This window comes from Lipophrys pholis, assembly GCF_963383615.2.
Source record: "Lipophrys pholis genome assembly, chromosome: 16".
Taxonomy (NCBI): Eukaryota; Metazoa; Chordata; class Actinopteri; order Blenniiformes; family Blenniidae; genus Lipophrys; species Lipophrys pholis.
In genome coordinates, this window is record NC_137634.1 from 15,801,561 (window position 1) to 15,821,160 (window position 19,600).

General features: G+C 40.1%; 1 protein-coding gene across 1 annotated transcript; it reads right to left on the reverse strand.

The window, feature by feature from the left end:
- Positions 1-9,537: 9,537 nt before the first annotated feature.
- On the reverse strand, positions 9,538-19,322 carry ufm1 (ubiquitin-fold modifier 1). The gene is made up of 6 exons (XM_080483886.1): positions 19,055-19,322; positions 18,896-18,952; positions 16,286-16,343; positions 14,221-14,260; positions 12,949-12,981; positions 9,538-11,051 (listed from the first exon to the last, which is right to left on the reverse strand). Coding segments are annotated over exons 1-6 (264 nt in total). The 5' UTR covers positions 19,057-19,322; the 3' UTR covers positions 9,538-10,977.
- Between the last annotated feature and the right edge of the window lie 278 nt (positions 19,323-19,600).

A 19,600-nucleotide genomic window follows, 5' to 3' on the forward strand; every position in this document is an offset into this window, starting at 1 on the left:
CAATGAAACTTCTGGAAAGTTCAGCCTCATACTCATGACATATTCGATGTGGATGTCTCCTGTGCACAGTGGCTGTGTTGCTGTGATAAGGCCACACATGGAGATTCTGATGTTTGATGCAACACAGAGAAGTAAAAAAAAAACAACCTCCTAACTGTCAGCTAATGACAGTATGAGGATTAGACAACCGTCAGATTGTTCCATTTGCATAAAATCTCGGCTTGCATGCCAGAAAAGACACAAAAGCTCTCTTATCATAAAAGCTCATTTATTTGGATAGACACTTTCCGATGAGCTGGATCCACGTACACCACAGAACGCCAAATGAATATTCACTATGGCGCTATACATTATTATTCCGTCACAAAACACATGAGAATATGTTCATTTACACCAGTTTTACATATTCGCGCCACTCCAATTGTCCCTCGTAAAATTACTTCTGATAATTATGAGTTGGCTCAAAAAATATTTAGTAAAACTTGGTTGAGGTCAATTTCTCCAATTACCGGTAAGGTAGAAATCAGAATACCCTGAGAAAACACATGCTGAGGAAGACAATACAGACCTCATACTCGAGATCTATCCGCTACACCACACAAAATGAAAGTACTGGAACAACACATGAAACAATAGCATAGATTGTCACTCCAAGAGGGATCTTCTAAATTCATAAACTGCATTGCACAGGGAGAGAGAAAAAAGGTTTTGTTTGCTGACAAACACCACCCACACACCTCTGTCCCAAAAGAATCAAAAGGTAGGAGTTTTAATTTGTGATGCTGCAACAAAGCGCGTGACAGCGGAAGCATAAAGTTGTTTTTCTTTTTCATTTTCCCGGGAACATTTTCTGCTTCTGATCCTTCGCTTCAGTCACAATGCTCCAGTACAGATGTCCAGCAGGGTTTGCGTTCTTCCACAAAAAGGAATTCATTGTGTGAGGAGGAGCAGGAGCTCCATGTTTTGCATCTCAATGGCGTAGTTTAATCAGTTGAGGTGAATACAACACACGTCTTATCATGTTTCCTAGATTAATGATCCATGAACCTTTAATACGGTAACTGAATTTAGTCATGCGAGTGAATACATGTATTAAAAAAAGAAGTCCTCTTTGGGTTTCATTGACTTTTACCCCATTTCATATGATCTTTACCTCTGAGTATTTTTACACCGTCTGGCCTGTTCTTTTTTATATGCGTTTTCGCTCCAGTAAAAGATCTGACCACTTTTTGCCTGCGTTTACATCACACAGCTGTTACTCTCATGCTTTCAACACGCTACATCAATGAAAGGAGCAGGCCTCCTGTCACTCCCTGCTCTGTCCTCACCAGCTCACACAGAACCTGTTTCTTCTTGAGGAAGCAAACACATAAAAGCAATAGCTCGACATGCAAAACCACCAGTTACATCCCGGTGCAGAACCTGAAATTATTTTTGTCTGGGTCAGCCGAAAGTGTTGGAAACCCCCGTACCCCCACCCCCAATTTGCACATACACATTCTCACAAGGGTTTACAAACCCATAGAGATACACATCTGCTCTGTCTTTGTTCCCATATTACAGTCGTGAAAATGTCAGCATTCAGAGGACGCACCAGGAACTCTTTCCTCCAAACAGACATGTTGGTGCTGCTGCTGCTCTGTAATCATCAACACAATGACTGTGTAAGCTTACACAAAGTGTCATTCTGGTTAACGTTTACTGTCTGGCGAAACAGCCAGTTTGTTCCTGCGTCTCAGACGTTCATTTCCCCCGGGGAATGACAATGCTTCAGTGGACGTTTGCCTTTCAGTTAGAACCCCCCCCAAAAAACAGGGTTATTATCTGAATTAGAGGAGAATTGGGTAAATATCTGTTTCAATCTGAGCATTTCCTTAGAGACTGATTGGCCTTGAAAACTGAGGGAAAAGCCGAACTTTCAATGGATCACATTCCCGCTTTCCAGCAGTCAAAGAAGACTGCCAGATGCATCAGTTCCTTTCAGGACTGTGAGGCACTGTGCATTTGCAAAATTCTCTGTGAAATAGTATACAAAAACTACACTAAACTGGTAGGAATTAATGACTTGTTTACAGCGTGTGTGTGAAACTTTTTCCAGCTGGCTGGCTTTGTGACATTTCCTCCTGCGGAGCGTATTCTCTCTATTTCATGTGATTTCACAGAGGTGATGAGTCTAATAAGGGACAAGCCTGCCACACTCCATCACGTATCAGACAAAGCACTCAGCCCTCAGCCCTGCAGGCAGTGTCAATTTGCACTGGTTGTTGTCAGCTCTTCTGCCTTGTTGGAGGTGAACATTTGTTACAGTACTTTTGCAGCATTTCCTTGGTGGTGCAAATCGTTATATAGACGGACCCAAGATGAACGAGAAGAGAAGAGAAGAGAAGAGAAGAGAAGAGAAGAGAAGAGAAGAGAAGAGAAGAGAAGAGAAGAGAAGAGAAGAGAAGAGAAGAGAAGAGAAGAGAAGAGAAGAGAAGAGAAGAGAAGAGAAGAGAAGAGAAGAGAAGAGAAGAGATCTTGCTTCTTGCCACATTTTCAATACATCTTCTTAAATTGTTTTCTATTTTCATTTAAGTCTAATTAAGGGAAAGCGCAGATAAGACTAGAAGGCTTAAATAAAGCTGTTTGAATTTCTTTACAGCATATTCACACTTACTAAACAATTAGACTATATGAGTAACTAACCATATTTAAACATTATGTAAATTATGTTGTTGATTTTCACAGCATTGCTTAAAGTATTTATAATAATACTTACTTAAAGTTTTATTGCAATAGTATGAAAAAAACAATAGGAAACATTCTGATTCTCTATAAATAGGATTAAGCAGATAAATGATTAAACCCTTAATGATTTATGTCTAAACAACCGACTGTGGTAATTAAAGAGATGTTTTTTTAATAGGATACTGCTCTCTGGTGGTGAAGAGTGGAACTGCACTATATGACGCGTATCAGGTGTTGACGTTCATTAGATCTCACTGACACGTTGAAAAAGATAATTTTTCTTTGCTAATTTCAGGACTTTTCAGGTTTTCCAGTGTTGAGGTGCTGCGATTCACTTCCACTGATTACATCGCAGCTTTTGTCTGGCTTTGGGCTCAGACGTGTCTGACAGATTCAAAAGAGATACCAAATCATCTGAAGGGGTATCAGGAAAGATATCCGGTTAAGAGACATCAAAGACCTCATCTGATAAGAAAGAAAAAAAACATTATTTCACTTGCGAGGTAACCTCAGTGAGGGTGTTCAAATTCACATGTGACACTGACGTACAGGCATGTGTCTGATCACTGTGTTTTGTCCAGGTTGTGGCAGTAAATCCTCCACAGAAAGTGTGAGAAGGCAACTCTGTTAAAGGTAGGTTTGACGACAGCAAAAACAGAGTCGCAGCACTTAATTACAACGTTAACAGCCCCTCACGAGGCATTCTTTCTTTTGACTCCAGATCTTTTCTTTCCTTTGTTCCAATGAGCTGCTCCTTGCCCACGAACACTTGTTGTACACTCTTCACACTGCACACACTCTCTGACATTTAATATCAGTGCCTCTGTGAGATCTCTGTTTCTGAGGGAAGACTGCCCAGGGCAGCAACTTTAATGCTTTTATCTCTTCAGCAGTCACGCTAGATGTCACCGGGATTGGGTGACAAACAGACTCTGACTTGTGAAAGTACTTATGGATGCAGAGGGATGAACTTGCACTTGCATAGCGTGAAGCAAGTAAAGGCGGAACAACTTCTTTCCACGATAAATGACATACAAACGAATGCATGTGAGGTCAAGACGAGCATGTTGGCGCCGTGGTTTGTACCGCCTCCTTACAACAAAAACATCTGGGTTCATTTCTTGGCCAGAGCCTGTCTATGTGAGGTTTGCTCTCCTTCCACAATCGAAGGACATTTTTATTTGCTGACCCGGAAACTTTAAATTGCCTGTACGAGTGTGTGAGAGTGATGGCCTGCCTCAGTGCTGTGATTGAGTGGCGACCTGTGCACATGAGATCATCACCAAGATCAGCTGGGAGTGGCTCCAGTGCAGATGATTCAAACATGGCGAAACAATGTTGTGTCACAATACAACACAATTCTGCTGTTTACTCTGAAACACTTTTTTAGAAAGTTGATGACTAGAGTAAGCAAGCTTATATGTGTGAAACATTTCTACTCTACCGGTGATGACCCTCCCAGCCTAACCTCAAAGATTCCAAGCCACTAACAACTGTGTTAAAATTAATAGACATGAAGAAGGAAAGTAGTATTTGGCCAGTCAAACTTTTGACATCAGACAAACTTTTGAAGAGATACTAACAGCCTCTTTGTGCCTCCGAAATGACCGTTTCTTTTAATCCCCCACTCGCTCATTGTGATGCAGGCTTCCTGTTCAAAATGTCCCTTTCAAGTCCAAGCTTTGATAACCTCAGTGGCTCCCGGGGGTTATTTTGTCGGATCTCAGAGATCTTACTCCGTACCCAGAGATAATCTTGTTTTTACAGACTGAACGATAGTGTCCAGAGATAAACTCCACTTCCTGGGCAGAATCAGTGCTGACTCCTGTTAACAGACGAAGGCATCGATGAATTGGAAGGTTTTATATATGTGAAAAGTTCAATGCATATTATTTATTTATTGGATGTTCTGCTGGGGGCAGTCTTAAAATGTGAGCTGCAGTTTGCTTTATTGTGAAGTAGAAAATACTTGAAGTTTGCCCCAAATTGGTCATGAAGTTCCTTGGTCTTTTGTTTAATTGTAAGTGTTGCACAGAGGAAATAATCTGAATCCACATGCAGCTGTCATTAGTGTTAATTGTGTCATTAGTGTTAAACAGTCATTAATTCCCCTTCTTTCAGGCTGAGCCGACCGATACTCATATACATTACACACCTTCATCCTAACATTTAAAGAGTACATTCATATGATGGAAACTTCTTTATCGTTGCAGAATAAGCTAATAAAAACCAGAGACAAACACATGTTTTGAGTAACAAGCATGATAACCTGGCCTTGGAGCTGTCCATTCATCCATCTTCTGCACTTTATCCAACTTAGGGTTCTGCAGCACTGGAGCTGCAAAGGCGGGGCGCGCCCTGCACAGGTCTGCACAGTCCATCACAGGGAAAACAGAGGAACAGACAGTCACACACATTTACGTCTCAGTGCAGTTTAGAAACACCAATTTTTGCATTGTGAGAAAACCCAGTGTATGAAGAATATGCAAACTCCACACAGAAAAATCCCCCAAACAGGATTCATACTGGGGACCTTGTCAACATGATGCATGATGGCTATCAATCACACCACAAGAGCAGAAGGTCATCGCCAACGACTTCCAACGTATTCAAGTTATTCAAGTTGTTACTTTAAAAAAATTAAAAAAACTCCACGGTAGAGAGCTCAAAGAAAAGTAATAGTAAGGCTGAAGGATTCCTAGTCCAGGCACCATGACTGCTGAATTCACAGCAGCATATTTGCGGAGTTATAGCTGAGCCGAAATGAGTTGCTGTCGGAAACGTACCCTGGATAAGGCTTTGCTGTCTCTGTTTTGACCAAGCTGCATGGATATGGCTCACGCAGAACACAGCCTGTGGCTGTTGTGTCCTCAAAATACACTCCCCAAGCCATTTATTAATACTCCCACAAGCTCTTAATACACATTGGTGCAGAAAGTTTGTGAGGAGAGAGAAGAGATACAAAGACAGAGCGGATTATAAAAGATTAGCTGTGGGATTGCCTCAACAGATTTTACAGACCATTTAACTCAAAGGAGAAAAAAACTGTTGAGCTGAGCGACTTTCAAATGTTTTCACAACTTGTCCGGCTTCTCTTTATTTAATTTTTTTTTACATCTGAAAAGCAATATGAGTACTGCAAGTTAGAGTAGAAACATTATCCTCTTGGATTTCACGTGTACTTGTGTGAAAAACTGGAAGGGAATCTTGGTAACTTCATTTGAAATGTAAAAGTACATGTTATTCTACAGATGCAAACAGACAGAAAAACATAAAGAGAAGCTGACGGGCCAAGAAGGAATTTCCTATGATGGATTCTATCAAAAAGCTGCAGATTCTTTTGAATACCAGATGAATAATAAGTAATCAGTTACAATCACTTTACAGCCACATCAAACGTAAAGACGACATGATCCACTATGTGCAGCAATGACACATCAAACAGTAACTTAGTGGCAAAGAGCAGAGAGAGAACATGCAAACTGAGCGGCTATTTGACCAGTCGCAGCAGATAGTTACTTTCAGTCGTCTCGCTCAGTTAAAACCGCCGATTTGTGATGTGCAGCTGTGGCATCAGGCATCACGTGGTTCAATGTAATTTGGAGGAAGATGCTCTATCATCTGGATGTCAGTGCTTCATAGAAGAAGTTGATATATGAAATAGGTTCCTTAAAGACATAACAAAAAAACAGAAAAAAAGTCAGAAGTCGTGCGGATAAGCCTTTTGAATGGTCGAGATTGAGTTAGCTCAGGATAAATAAAGTGAAAGAGAGTGACTGCGATATATGCAGAGCTCAGGAAATACACACCTCGGTAACAATTGTGTGTCTGTGTGCACTATTTTGCATGAATAAACTGGGTGTATTTTCATCTAGAAAACACACAACATAATCACACCATGCTGGAAAAAGTCACATCACACTGTAGCCCGAGGCATGGCAGCAGATGCTCATATTTGAAAAAAAAATAAATAAAAAAATACTGGTCGTGGATGTGTGGGGATATGTGGTGCCTGTACATGCTGGGTGCTGAAATATCTGGACTCCGTGGAGAGTAATTGGTAAACGTTTGCCAGAGGAAGATAGTATTTCAGGGACGTTTACGCTCCTCCGTGGAGTCCTCCACCAGCTGCCATACTAAATTTATGACAGGAGGGGGCAGAATCAGGGCATTCACACAATTAAATAATCTCCACATGAGCTTCAAATTGCTCATTTATTTATATATTTACTTTCAGTAACCCAGAGTGTGAATGCATGCAGTGAATCCAAGATGTGCCCTCATTTTGGGGCCCTGCTTGCACGCACAGCGGGGTACACACACGCACAAGGGTGAAACATGTTGGAGTGACTGATGTGTGAGAGTGAAAATGAGTTGGATAGGCTGTCAAGAGAGAGCACGTTTCCTCTCCTTTCCCCACCTTGCCATTCCGTTATCTGGCTCACTGACCTGTGGCCAGAGTGATGGTCTTATCTATTCGGAGTCTGTGAGAGATCACCAGATCTCATTTTAGATTGCCTGTCTTTAATGGGAGGCCACGGTGCACTCTCCATGTGTCGTTTATGAAGCAGCGGGAGACACAAAAAAATAAAAAATACAGGGGAGTTCATGGGAAAAATAACCTTTTTTTTTTTTTCTCACGAAATACATGTCAACATGTTCCTTCCTTTAACACACACACACACACACACACACACACACACACACACACACACACACACACACACACACTCACACTCACACACACACACACACACACACACACACACACACACAGAGCAGTCAATACCACTCTTTCATCCAGTCATGTCAGCGTCCTCCTCCCAGTGTGTCTCCATGGCCGCCGTCTTCAATCCCAGACCCTGCTGGAGACCTCCAGCTGCTTTCTATTTCCCCTCAAGATAAATCAATCAATTGATACGACAGGTTTGTTCTCTGTGACTAAGCAAAAAGGAGTATCACTCTGCATGTGCTGTCAGTCAGAAATGCATTTCTCTTCGATTTCAAAAAGTAGAGACTGAGGAACACGATACATACAAAAGTTTGTCGATTTTTGCACATTGTCTCGGTCTGTTTTTTAGCCTTATAATAGTATAATAAATACTTTCTTTCTTTAGTCACCTATCTTCTATATGGCTTCATCCAACTTAGGGCCAATTTGATCATTTTTACACCGGGTGCGAGGCAGAATACACCGAGACAGATTACCGTACACAGTTACGCCTATAGGTATAGTCATACTACGAAGTATGCATGTATTTGGACTGCAGAGGGAAACTAGCAATAACATACAAGGAAAAACTGTGCTGTCTGTATTTCTGTGCATGTCACGTACAACACACAAAAAGACAACGACAAATATATCCAACATGATGGAATAAACAAGAAAGGAAAATACAACACTCAACAATGTTCAACTGTATCTATTGACTGTGAGGATAGTGAAGATTCAGATCAGCAAAACTTCAGTTAACAGCTCAAATACAGATTTGAACTTTGCAGCCTTTAAAAATGTAAACGCTCCCACTTTCTTTTCACCTTTTATTGTGGCGGTTTGGTCGGAAAATCATTTCCCCTGTGAGCTACATGACAAACTCCTGTGGAGGGCCGAGCCACAAATTCTGCTCAAATCGATATAGATATGAGGTGTCTGGTATTAAAGAGCAGTATGTCACATGGGTCCAGTAAGTAATGTTCCCGCTCTGCATCGAACAAGTTTTTGCATTTATTTGCCGATTCAAATTCAAAAATTCTAATCTTTAAATAGAGGGAAGACAGAAAAAGATGTAAGTACCTAAAACACATAAAGCTGCCACATTTGAAAGAAAAGGAAAAGCAGCAGTGCTGCATGCGCCTAGTTTACTTACTTTTATTTGATTGACAACTTTTCATTGAACCCAATCGGCTGGTCAAGGACAGCAGGGAGGTGATTCCTGCAGGCGGAACAACGTCCTGCTCCAATCCATACAGGTGGTGTTGCCTATTTTCTGTTTAATGTTCTCTTGTTCTCATGTGTTTCGTCCATTCTTCATCTCTATCCTTTTTGCTCCATTAGAGTGTTTTGCTCTTTGTCTTTTCTGTCTCTTATATGTGGTTATTGTTATCACTAATTGAAAAATTAAAGAAATGAACTATACAGCATATTGAGTAGTCAATTCTCTTGTGGGTCAATTTGAATAATGACACAAAAAGCAGTTAAAAAAAAAAAAACTAAAACACATGCTTTTCTCTATTTTTCAATGTTTTATTTATTTTATTTTTACATCATCCATTTAACTTAAGATTGGAAGTAAAAAAAAAAATGCAATTTGAACTGTTCCTACAATTGTTTTGAGTGATTAGAGGTTGACTGCTCAGACCGACATCCAGCCACCGGCTCAGGACAGAGAGCTGTGATGAAAAAAAAAGCTATTTCTCATGAATATTATATTGTTATCAATATTCCTTGAATTTTTTTAAATTTCAAAACATCTCTGTAGTCTTTTCTTTAGAGTTTCATCAGCATTTTTGGATGGTGGGAGAAAAAAGCACAGGGAACACACGCAAAGTCAGAAAGCCCCCCCCCCCCCCCCCGAAGCTTGGACTCTAACCAGGTTCATCTTGTTGAATGTGACACAGGTACCCACTACACCACCGTGCAGCGCCTATATCATCATCATGTAAAATATTTACAACATTCACACCAATTTCATGAGTCAAAAAAAGAAAAACAAAAGATTTAGATTGTTTTTGCTTCTATCCGGCATGTCAACAAAGATTATTTTTCTAACACCTGCAGTAACTAAACATTTTTTATTTTTATTTTTTTTTGGGAGGGGAGACACAAACACTGCGACAGTGCGATGGATAACATCTGCGACATTTGGGGCACTCAAGTCGTCTTTTTCTATTTCGGAACAAAATTTCTGGTGAATGCGCCCAGCAGTGACTTTGATTAAAATAAATGAGAAAATCCATTTGTGACAGTCTTCCTGCTCCTCCTCCCCATCTGCATCCTTAATGGCTCCCGGGACACAAACCGTGAGCCTTCCTCCTGTGTGTTGCAGCGTGCACACTCCATTATTCTCGGGAGCCTATTTTTCTTTACCAGGCGGAGCTCTGCCTCCCTTGGGTGGAGAACGGGAACCAATTTGGGAACAAATGACTCAGACCTTCTCAGATGATTATGATTAATGTGGAGGAGAAGATAAACTGCATCCTCACATTAATCAGTGAAACAATTGAGCATTTCTCAGAGCAAACTGCTGATCTGTTCACCCCGTTTCACTTTGTTTAGGATTCAGATAAATAGTTTATAACGATATATTTAAGCTTTTTTTTTTCCATAATTAATTTTCTAAATGTCACCAGGAAATAAACAACTGGACAAATGGCTGCAAAGACTTAACGTGTATTTCATGGATGGAAATAAACTCTGTAATAGTTATGGATAACTGTCTGCTTTTACTTTTTCTGCGTTCTCAACATTCGCTTGTCAGTTCTTAATTACTCCAGCAATGAATATTAAACAAAATCCCTCAGATTTCACGTTTTTAGGAAGTCATGGATTACAAAGGCAAAGCATGAAGTGCAAATTGATGTTGAAATGTATCTTGACAGAGGGCAGCAAAGAGCCATATGTCTGATCATTTTTAGTTAAAGGAGAATCTGATCCACAAGCAGAAGTCAGAATAAAAGTCCAGTTACGTTATGGCTGAGGAACACAAAATGTGCCGAACAAACAAAAGAAAGAAAAAAAAATATCTGCATTTATTACATCAGGTGACAATAATCTCTTATAGCATACATTTATTTAAAAGAAAATACACCTCAGGCATTTCCAAATGCATGCAAAATGTCGATTAAACATTACAGAAGAAGCATTAACTGTGAGTCAATGTGGAATTTTATTGTCATTTACAAAGATACAAAAGCTCCCATTAATTTTAGTTGTTTGCTATTTTAGTGAACATCTTCACCAGGATGCAGCTGCTGAGTTTCTCTCCAGTAATTAATCAGTAGAAATCTCTGTGTGTCTCTCGGTGACTCCAAACTTTTGCAATTGACAGATAATGAAGGGGAAAACAAAATGCAGACGTGTGGTGCACTTCATCAATACTGTAAGTTTTAAATATACATATTCTCATGTGAGTCACTGTCAGTTGTGGGCCAGAAAAATAAATATGACACACGCTGAGGAGTTTCCTGGGTCTCAAGTGTTATATGATTCTGCTGCATGAGTCATTATGCCGTCAAGGAGGAAAAGCGGCATCAGTCTCCCTGTCCTCCCACTCTGTCTCTGGGAATGAGGCGAAGCTCTGATCCGTGCTTTAGAAACACATTGCCTGCAACACAGGACAAAGCACCGAATGAAGACTGCAGTTTATATCCCACACATTTTATTAAGAGGATTAATTATCACGAAAGCTGGCAGAAACATGTCAATTGGAAAGCTGGGAGGGGAATGATGAAATATTTCATATAAACATTTTAAGATCATCTTCGAACAATGGGGACGTCTCTAAAAGTTGGACACGCGCATTTAGATTGTTTTAAAGAATACAGAACGTCAGCCAAAATGACTCTTATGCTGTAATAAGCTTACAAATCGCAAGTTTATTGAAATAAATTGCGATGAACCCGCAAGTAAACCGGCATAAATGCTCAAATCAAACATGCAAAAGTCATTTAATAAATGTATTGTGATGCTCCATTAAAATGTGAGAGCGGCACTATGAGGTGTGTGCGTCAAAAGAAAGAAAGAAAAGAGATTGTAAAAATTACATCAGATCAACTCCCATCATGTACTCAATTCTGCGAACAAGAGGTAGAGTGGCTGCAGTGGGCGAAAAAGGGAATCTGACAGAGGTGTCTGAACTGAGGCTATTCTTGGCAGCGCCCAGCATGAGTGTAGCGCAGATAAAAAGGTGTTGTGAATGCCCACCACCGTCTCCTTTCTTTGCAGGAAAGACTCCATTTCTGCCTTTGGTCAGAGTAGGCACTGCCGTCCCCTGCTCTATGCAGGAAACCCAGTCAGCCGTTACTTTTCTTTGATGAGAACGACGACTTACATAAGACACACTTTAAGTATGAACCGCAGGGAATCGGGCTGACGCAGGGATAATGGTAACTCACTGGGCTTTCAGACAAAAACGTTGAAGTTTGGTCTGACGTCGGCCTCGTCGCTTGTCATTTTTCTAATCAACTTAAAGTATAATTGCCACTTCTTTCCCTTTCATATTCACAACGGAATAGACTCCGTTAAGTTACACAAGAGGGCGTCTTGTGACGTTTGGAGCATTTCAGCATGTCAGATTCCTTTTATTGAATTCTGTATCAGATTTAATTTCCTCCTCCGTGGGTTGGAATTGAACTCACGACCACACTCAACACCGAGATGGATGTGGCAAGATATTTCAGGAAGCCCGAACACTGACGAAACCTTCGGCCATAGTGGGGGGTTACGGCACCTTTGGGTTTAAGGGTGGATGGGTGTGGCGAGATTCCTTAAACTCTCATCCATCCTCACAAAAACTTTGAACATGATTTTCACTCCTGCTCTGCTCAGACTTCAAAGGTTTCAGTCAAATGTATCTAACGCCAGGCTGATAAAGTTCCCCATAACTGTTTTGATCATGTTTCTTCGTCGTACTGCTGATTTATTTGGGACTTTGAGTATTAGTTTATTCAATTCCATTCCGATACACCCACTTATTTAGTATTATTCCATGAAAAAAGTCAAAATTCTTCTCGACTACAAGTCAAGCCCAAATGCACGCTGATAAAAAAATAAAAAGTGGAATTCAACTACCTGAAACAGCTTGTAACCAAGTTGGTTTATTATGTTGATTAAGTCTAATGTCTCGCCTTTCCTGCCGAACCGCCCACAGAGACGCCGCCTCGGGAGACATTATCAGACTAATATTTCACATTATTAAACCAAAAGCCTGCGAGTGTTACCAAAGTGCATTACGAAATACACGTGTTCAAGTTCTGTGTTAAACGCGTGGGCTCGTTAATGCTTTGATGGAAGCGCAGTGACAGGCAGCGAGGAGCGAGGAGCAAAGGAAAGCTTGATTAGGCTTCTAATGAAACTGAACGGAGGGAGAAACAACGTCACACATCACTTATGGCGGCTTCAGGAGAGATATACCAGCACCAAAGTTTTTTTTTTTTTTTTTTTTGTCCTTTAGAAGAAATTTGCTTTTAAAGATTATTTAACAGCAGAACATAACGGCTCACCTGCAGTCTGGGCAGGGTTGATTCCTATTCCATCTGCAAGGCAAACAATAAAACAAAAAGTCAACGCGTCGTGAGAAAAATGTGAAGCAAAGGAGCAGCAAAAAATAAGAAGGAGACGAAACTATCAAATGAAGTGAATTTATTCAGAGTAGACCACGAGGATCAGTGAGTATGCCAGCCTCCATAAATACGCCACTAATCAAACTGAAACTCTTGTCTGACAAAGAATTCAGAAGTAACTTTACTTCCAGTGTGTTACGGTCCCGTCTCACAGCCGAGGTAAACAAAACAAAGAGAGGAATGTTTCCGTTTCTAAAAAGAACCACGGCCCTTTAAATGAGCTTCAATGTGTAACATTGTCCTCTTCTACAAAAATACACAGTTATAAACTTGATTATTTCCATTTTTTATAAATCCTTGATGGATGGACGCAGCTGAACTTACCGTTTCTCAAACTGCTATGATGTTACACTGAAATGCTTTGGGCTGTAATTTTCAATTAGTTTTCAACAAGTTAATTGATTGTATGAAAACTGTGTCACTTGAGTAACTTGGCTGCCGCGCTGTGGGGACGAGCGCGACGGCTGCCAACAAACCTGCTGCAAGGTGGAAAGTAACAGCATCAACTGCGGGATCGCACAAACCCAGTTTTGTTTTCGAACTGCCGAGTGAACTGGAGAGGGTTAGCCCCGGAGCGAACGCTGGCTTTAGACGAGGAGAGGAGGATAAAATCTCTTCAGGTCTCTTGACTCGTATTCTGAGCTGAAGCAGGACATTTATAGCACATTAGGGAGGCTGACAGTCTTTTAAAGCGTATTATTCTCACCGGGATGTTGAAGGGATCGCGGCATTTCAAAAATGTTGCCCGTCATCCCTAATTTTAGCCGCGCAAAATATAAAGATTACGACATTTTTGAAGTTGGGCTTGCTTTCCCTGATCGTTGTATACCATTATGCGACTTGACAGTATCTCAAGCGTCAGTTTATTTCCAGCATCAGACTGCAGTTCAAAGATTACAGTGAGCGCGTCCGGATTTATTGAAGCGCTGTCAAATCCTCCCAGTTCGCTGTTTGGAAGTTTGGAGACGTTCCTGTCAAAACAGTCACTTTGTAAAGAAAATGAGATTCTCTTTGTAGAACAGTGAGGCAGCTCCGAATAACTATCCAGCTCCTAAACATTTCACAAAAGTAGTTTTGGGAAGAGCATTAAAAAAAATAAATAAATAAATAAATCATTAGGTGAAAGTTGTTTTGTTTTATGCCCAAACTCACCGTTTGTAATGATTGCGCTGGTTGCTGATGGAACTTTGAACTGTAACAGATTGAAGCAGGAACAGTAAATCACACTCATAAGTTCACATTTGGATACTGGAAATTTTAACAGAATTACGGGAACGTCGCTACACAACTACACTTGGCCTGAAGACATTGAGAGAGAGAGAGAGAATAAAACAAACCCCATGAAGAGACACACATTGTCATCCAATTGGTCGAAAAATTTCAACTTCAGAATCGGAGCTGCAAAACACATTACCAGAAGCGAACTCGATGAAACTGAAAAGCTGTGTTGCGTGTTTTGTTTCCAGCCCTTTGTCTGCCAACTTTCACGGTTGTCGGACACGCGAGTTTCCACACATTTCCACACATGGCGACATCTATACACGTACGCGCACACGCAGAAGGGATTCGGAGGACGCCCGAGGCAAAGACGTCCACGGCTGAATTTCTGGAAGGAGATCACTCGGCGCGGCCACAATACATGTCCCACTTCAAGGGTGAAGATGTGGGTTGGTGGGGATTTGTGGCAAAAAGGATGGAGGGAGCAGTCTGTCACCAGGCAGATAAGGTTGACGGGGAGCTGCTGGGCGAAGCACCACCAGGTAACGGAAGCTCCACACGTGGAACACAAAATATAGGATTGTGGGATGTTGTCATATGGAGCAACAGAAACATGTCGGTGCCATATAATTAAACAGTCGGATGGTCGTATTGAGCAGGAGGACCACTGCAATCCTGTCAGCAGCCACATGATAGGATAAAGTTTTAGTTTAGGAATGTGTAACGTGCATCACCATTAAAATGAATCATCACTGTACGAATATTGTTATCATTATGAATTTGCATGCTCTCCCTGCGCGTATGAGCATTTCTCCTCCCAACAGTCCAAAAGGAAGCATTTGAGGTTTAATGGTTGACTCGAAATTTCACACACAGCTGGAATAGCTGGATAAAGCGCGACGATAGAGTCCCATACGGAAACATTTGCTAATTATTAGTTGAACATTAAAGCTCATTCAAATCCCTGAACAAGTTGATAATGTGTTCCCCGGGTCTGTGCGCATATAGAACATACATTTATCTCAAGGCCATTTTCTTCTGAAAACATTACGTACCTCGGGAGGTTCGATCTTTTGTGAGTTAATGACTTCTAGCGAGGATTATTTGACTTAGGGAGAAGTAATATTGATACTTGATTTATCTAATCATGAAGCTTTGGGAAGCATAAGCCTCCACTTGAGCTTCTCTTTGTGTGAATCTCATACAGATGGAATATCTGCCCGACGTGATCGCTGCTGCCTTTTAGGAATATTACAGATATTTTACCAAATTAGTTTCTGTTATCTTTCTTTCCTACCTGAGACCAAAACCACTTAAATAGTAACGGCCTTTACCCCTATTTGCATATTCACGTCTTAAAATGAGGCGCCATCGTGCAAAATAATGATGCAGCGCGTGTTGTTCAAACGGGATAGAAAATAGGATCGGCCGATTGAGCCAACACAGCCCCGGGCTCGTGCTCTGAACTTCAGACGGGTTCGCCGACACACAGAAGCGGTTCATAGCTGTGCTGTACAACCTGAATTGTAAAAGCATGCATACAGTTTAAGACCAATGAAAAAAGTGAACAAGTGTGTCTTTGTCTTTGTTTTGAAGCCCTCCACAGAGATGCCTAATATCTACAAGTACACTGAAGCATCGGTGCTTAAAATGAGGACGCCTGCTCACATACTGTCTTTTTTCCTCACATTTGGTATTTTTAAAAACCAATACACTGACAGCTCCAAACACAAGTTGATATAAAAGAGTTAAAAAAAACACAGCCAGATAATGAGGTTCAATGTCTTTCATTATTTTGTAGGTAAGAAATTTAAATCTGCTTTTGCTCGTACACATATTGTTCTGCTTTCCTCGTAAAACTTCACCGTAGCAAATTAAATAATGAATCAGTCACTGGTGTTAACTCATTTTGACAATCATAAATGTAATAGAATAGTATTTATTTTATTATTGTTACTCATGTATGTATTTGTATGGTATGACGAATGTGTGAGCTCACCTCTTCGGCCGCAAACTTCAAAACCGCTGTGAACGGCGTGCTCTCAGGAACGCTTAGTCTGCAAAAACAATAAAACAGGATCCTAAAAACATTAAATATAATAAAACCCAGTTTGTAAATGAGCTATAAAAGTCCCCCATAAAGCAGCAACCCCACATAACTGAACTTGTCCATTCATAGTGAGCCATCGTTAATTGACAGGCTGCTTTAGAGGTTCAGTCACGTTACACTTCAACAGGATAGAAACACAAATTTAAGGCAAGAAATTTATTTTTGGCTTCCATAAAAAAAAAAGCACAAAAAGCTAAAGGCGGACTACGTGTAACATTACTTTTGTCAGAAGTAGTAAAACTAAATATGGCATAAGTAGTTAGACACACTAGACTTCCAGTGTGAAATTCCTCCAATGAGTTGTGCGGTGCCGTTTTGAGAGAGGAGCGGAGACCTCCCAGGGGCGAAACAAAACACAAACCAAAAGAAGCCTTTCGCTGAGACGGGAGATAAAACATACCGAAAAACAAACAAATAAATCACAGGCCTTCAAATGCACTCGCCAAGTTAGGTAATGCAGAAAGAGCTGAGGTGGTCGAGGGCAAAATCAATCAGCTCAGGCAGAAATGGAGAGAGCAGCAGAAGAAGAGCTGAAGCGTCAGCATCGTGTGCAAGTGTCAACTTATCAGAGCATAAAGTCCAGCAAACTGTCAACAATCTGTGAAGATGTTCTACTAAAAAGAAAAAGAGCTTAATGACACATTCAAATTCAGCTCTCTGACCGAGGTGAAGTGATACTTCATTATTGTTATTACCCCTCTGTTCATGCTCAGACACTAACAGCCCCAGTGTGGCCTTGTCTGACCTCATTAGAAGAACATCTCTGTCTGCGGGTTAAGGTTAAAATCGTCTGCATGGACTCAGTTAATTGCTTCAAAGTACTCAGTTGCTCTTGGAGAAATTCTGATTGGGTATAATGTGACAGAAATGGCTGTAAAAACAAGATACACGACCATTCAGGGGGCAATGAACGCTTAAACTACAGTACCTATTGTGGCTTTGTGCAACAAGTTTGCAGAGTAAACCACTATTTTCACCAAGTAAATAAAAAAGATATCAAAAGATGTGATGTATGTTGTCTAAAAGTTTAGAGTGAACGATACGTAGACCGTTCATTGACAGACTACAATATCACATCTTCCAAAGCCCAAATTTGAATCCGACTGAAATGTGTTGCATTGATTTTACCTCAAGCATGGTCTAAAAGAGTTAATATAGGGATTTACTGTGACCACACATTACGTTTGCACTAACCTCTATGAAGTGTTTTGCACATTTGTGAAAATGTGTTTAAAAACAACTTAATGTAAACCAGGGTAGTCAAACTAATTTCAGTCCAGGGGCCACATACTGTCTAATTCAATCTATGAGGGGCCAAAGCAATGAAATGAAAACATTTTTACACAAACCCTTCGCAGCATATATGTTTTTATAAATCAACCCATACTTTGGTACTGATGCTACTATGTGGAAAGGTAAATCGCATCCATTGCTGCATGACTGATCTATCAGCTCTGATTTCAGTATTTTGTCTGTTGCAACAGTCCAATGATCAGTTTATAAATGAACAGTTACCTTTATACAGAAGAAGACTGTGAATGTTTCATTCTGATTTAAACACTGTGTTGTGTCACCCAGGAGGCGGATTAGATTGCCTGGCTGGCTGCTTCTGGCCCACAAAGCTTGTGATTGACACAAACACTGATACAAACACTTACCGGTACACATAGATCTGCAGAGACAGTGGAATATGTAGTGTGAAACACTGTATATTTAAGCCTGATTATCATTCTTATTAGAGTACTACTTAAGTCCTAAGATGTATTTTTTTATTATGGAAAACCAGCAGACTTTGATTGCAATGAACAAACAGAAGCTTTTTTCAATTTTGATTTTACAGAAAGATCTTTCTAACGTACTTCATTTAAAGCACTTGTAAAACACTATTTTACACATGAATTCTGTCATAAGAACACAGATAATCATTATCTGATTACTAATATCATCAGCATCAATATAAATAGTATTACTCTGTTTAACACTGCCGGTCCAACATAATCCACTGTAAATATTATTATTGTTTCCTCTTTGAAACGTTTACAGTGTGAATTATTGCTAATTCGTATTCTTGTCAAATAAACACAATATCTATTCTTCTTTAATATTGCTTTTTCTCCCCGTATCTTTTTTCGTTATGGAGCTGCTGTCACAACTGGATTTCCCCATATCCTTAGATATATATGTTTCTATTAAATCTGTCTTTTGAGATATCAAGCTGTATTATGATTATGATATATATTAAAATGACTTTAAAATGAAGACTAATGTGCTGCTGACATGTCAACATGTGAATCACAGCTTCAGACAAGCAGATGTTATCCTACTGAACACGTGTAACGTGGTTTATAATAGATACGTTTAAACTGTTTTACCACATAATGCTCGATAAAATGCTGTGATAGCGGTGAATCATAATCATGATAGTGATTTTAAAAAAACTCCAACATCTTACAAATGAATCAGAAATGCCTGCAGCTGCTGAGCTGTCTCTGTACTCACACTTTGTATGGAAGCCGGGGGTCCGACGTCAGGGTGATTTTAAACGTTACCTTAGACCTAACGAGCACGATATAGAGAGAGTCATTAGGACATAGTTATCTCCTGATAAATACGGGCTATGTTCGATAAAACTGCTCAAATAAAAGAGCTGAAACTTACATCTTTTAGGCGAGGCGGCTTCCTTTGCAAACAAGCTATCCACACCCGGAAACTGGAAGGACCCAAACATACACGTCATCCATCGAGGGCTAATTTTGATCAATATCTTCGTCTTTACGCGCCTCGCAAAAATACATTATATCATTTCTGAATCCAGATCTTTTTCATTGAAAGGTGCCAATGTGTTGAACAGAATCTAGAACATTATTTGTAGTAATAATCGTCAGGCATTCATACCAGCTTACTAATATTTACCGTAACTATAAACAGCAAGACGCTGAAGATTTTTCAATGCGCATTAAAAAAATAATACAAAAATCAGGCAGTGTGAGTCAACTGAAGACACGTCTGAAGGAGTAAACTGATTTATTTAAAATAAAATGAAATGAAATGAAATGAAATGAAATGAAATGAAATGAAATGAAATAAAATAAAATAAAATAAAATAAAATAAAATAATCCCAATTCCCCCATAAAACAGTCTGTCTGTCTGTCTGTCTGTCCGACTGTTGTTTGTAGACACCTGTTGAAATTATTATTTTATTG

Coding starts and splice junctions, on each gene's coding strand:
- ufm1 (XM_080483886.1), bottom strand. Junction 16,344..18,895: donor CCCCGGCTTCCATACAAAGT/GTGAGTACAGAG, acceptor TTGTTTTTGCAG/ACTAAGCGTTCCTGAGAGCA. Junction 14,261..16,285: donor TGAAGTTTGCGGCCGAAGAG/GTGAGCTCACAC, acceptor AATCTGTTACAG/TTCAAAGTTCCATCAGCAAC.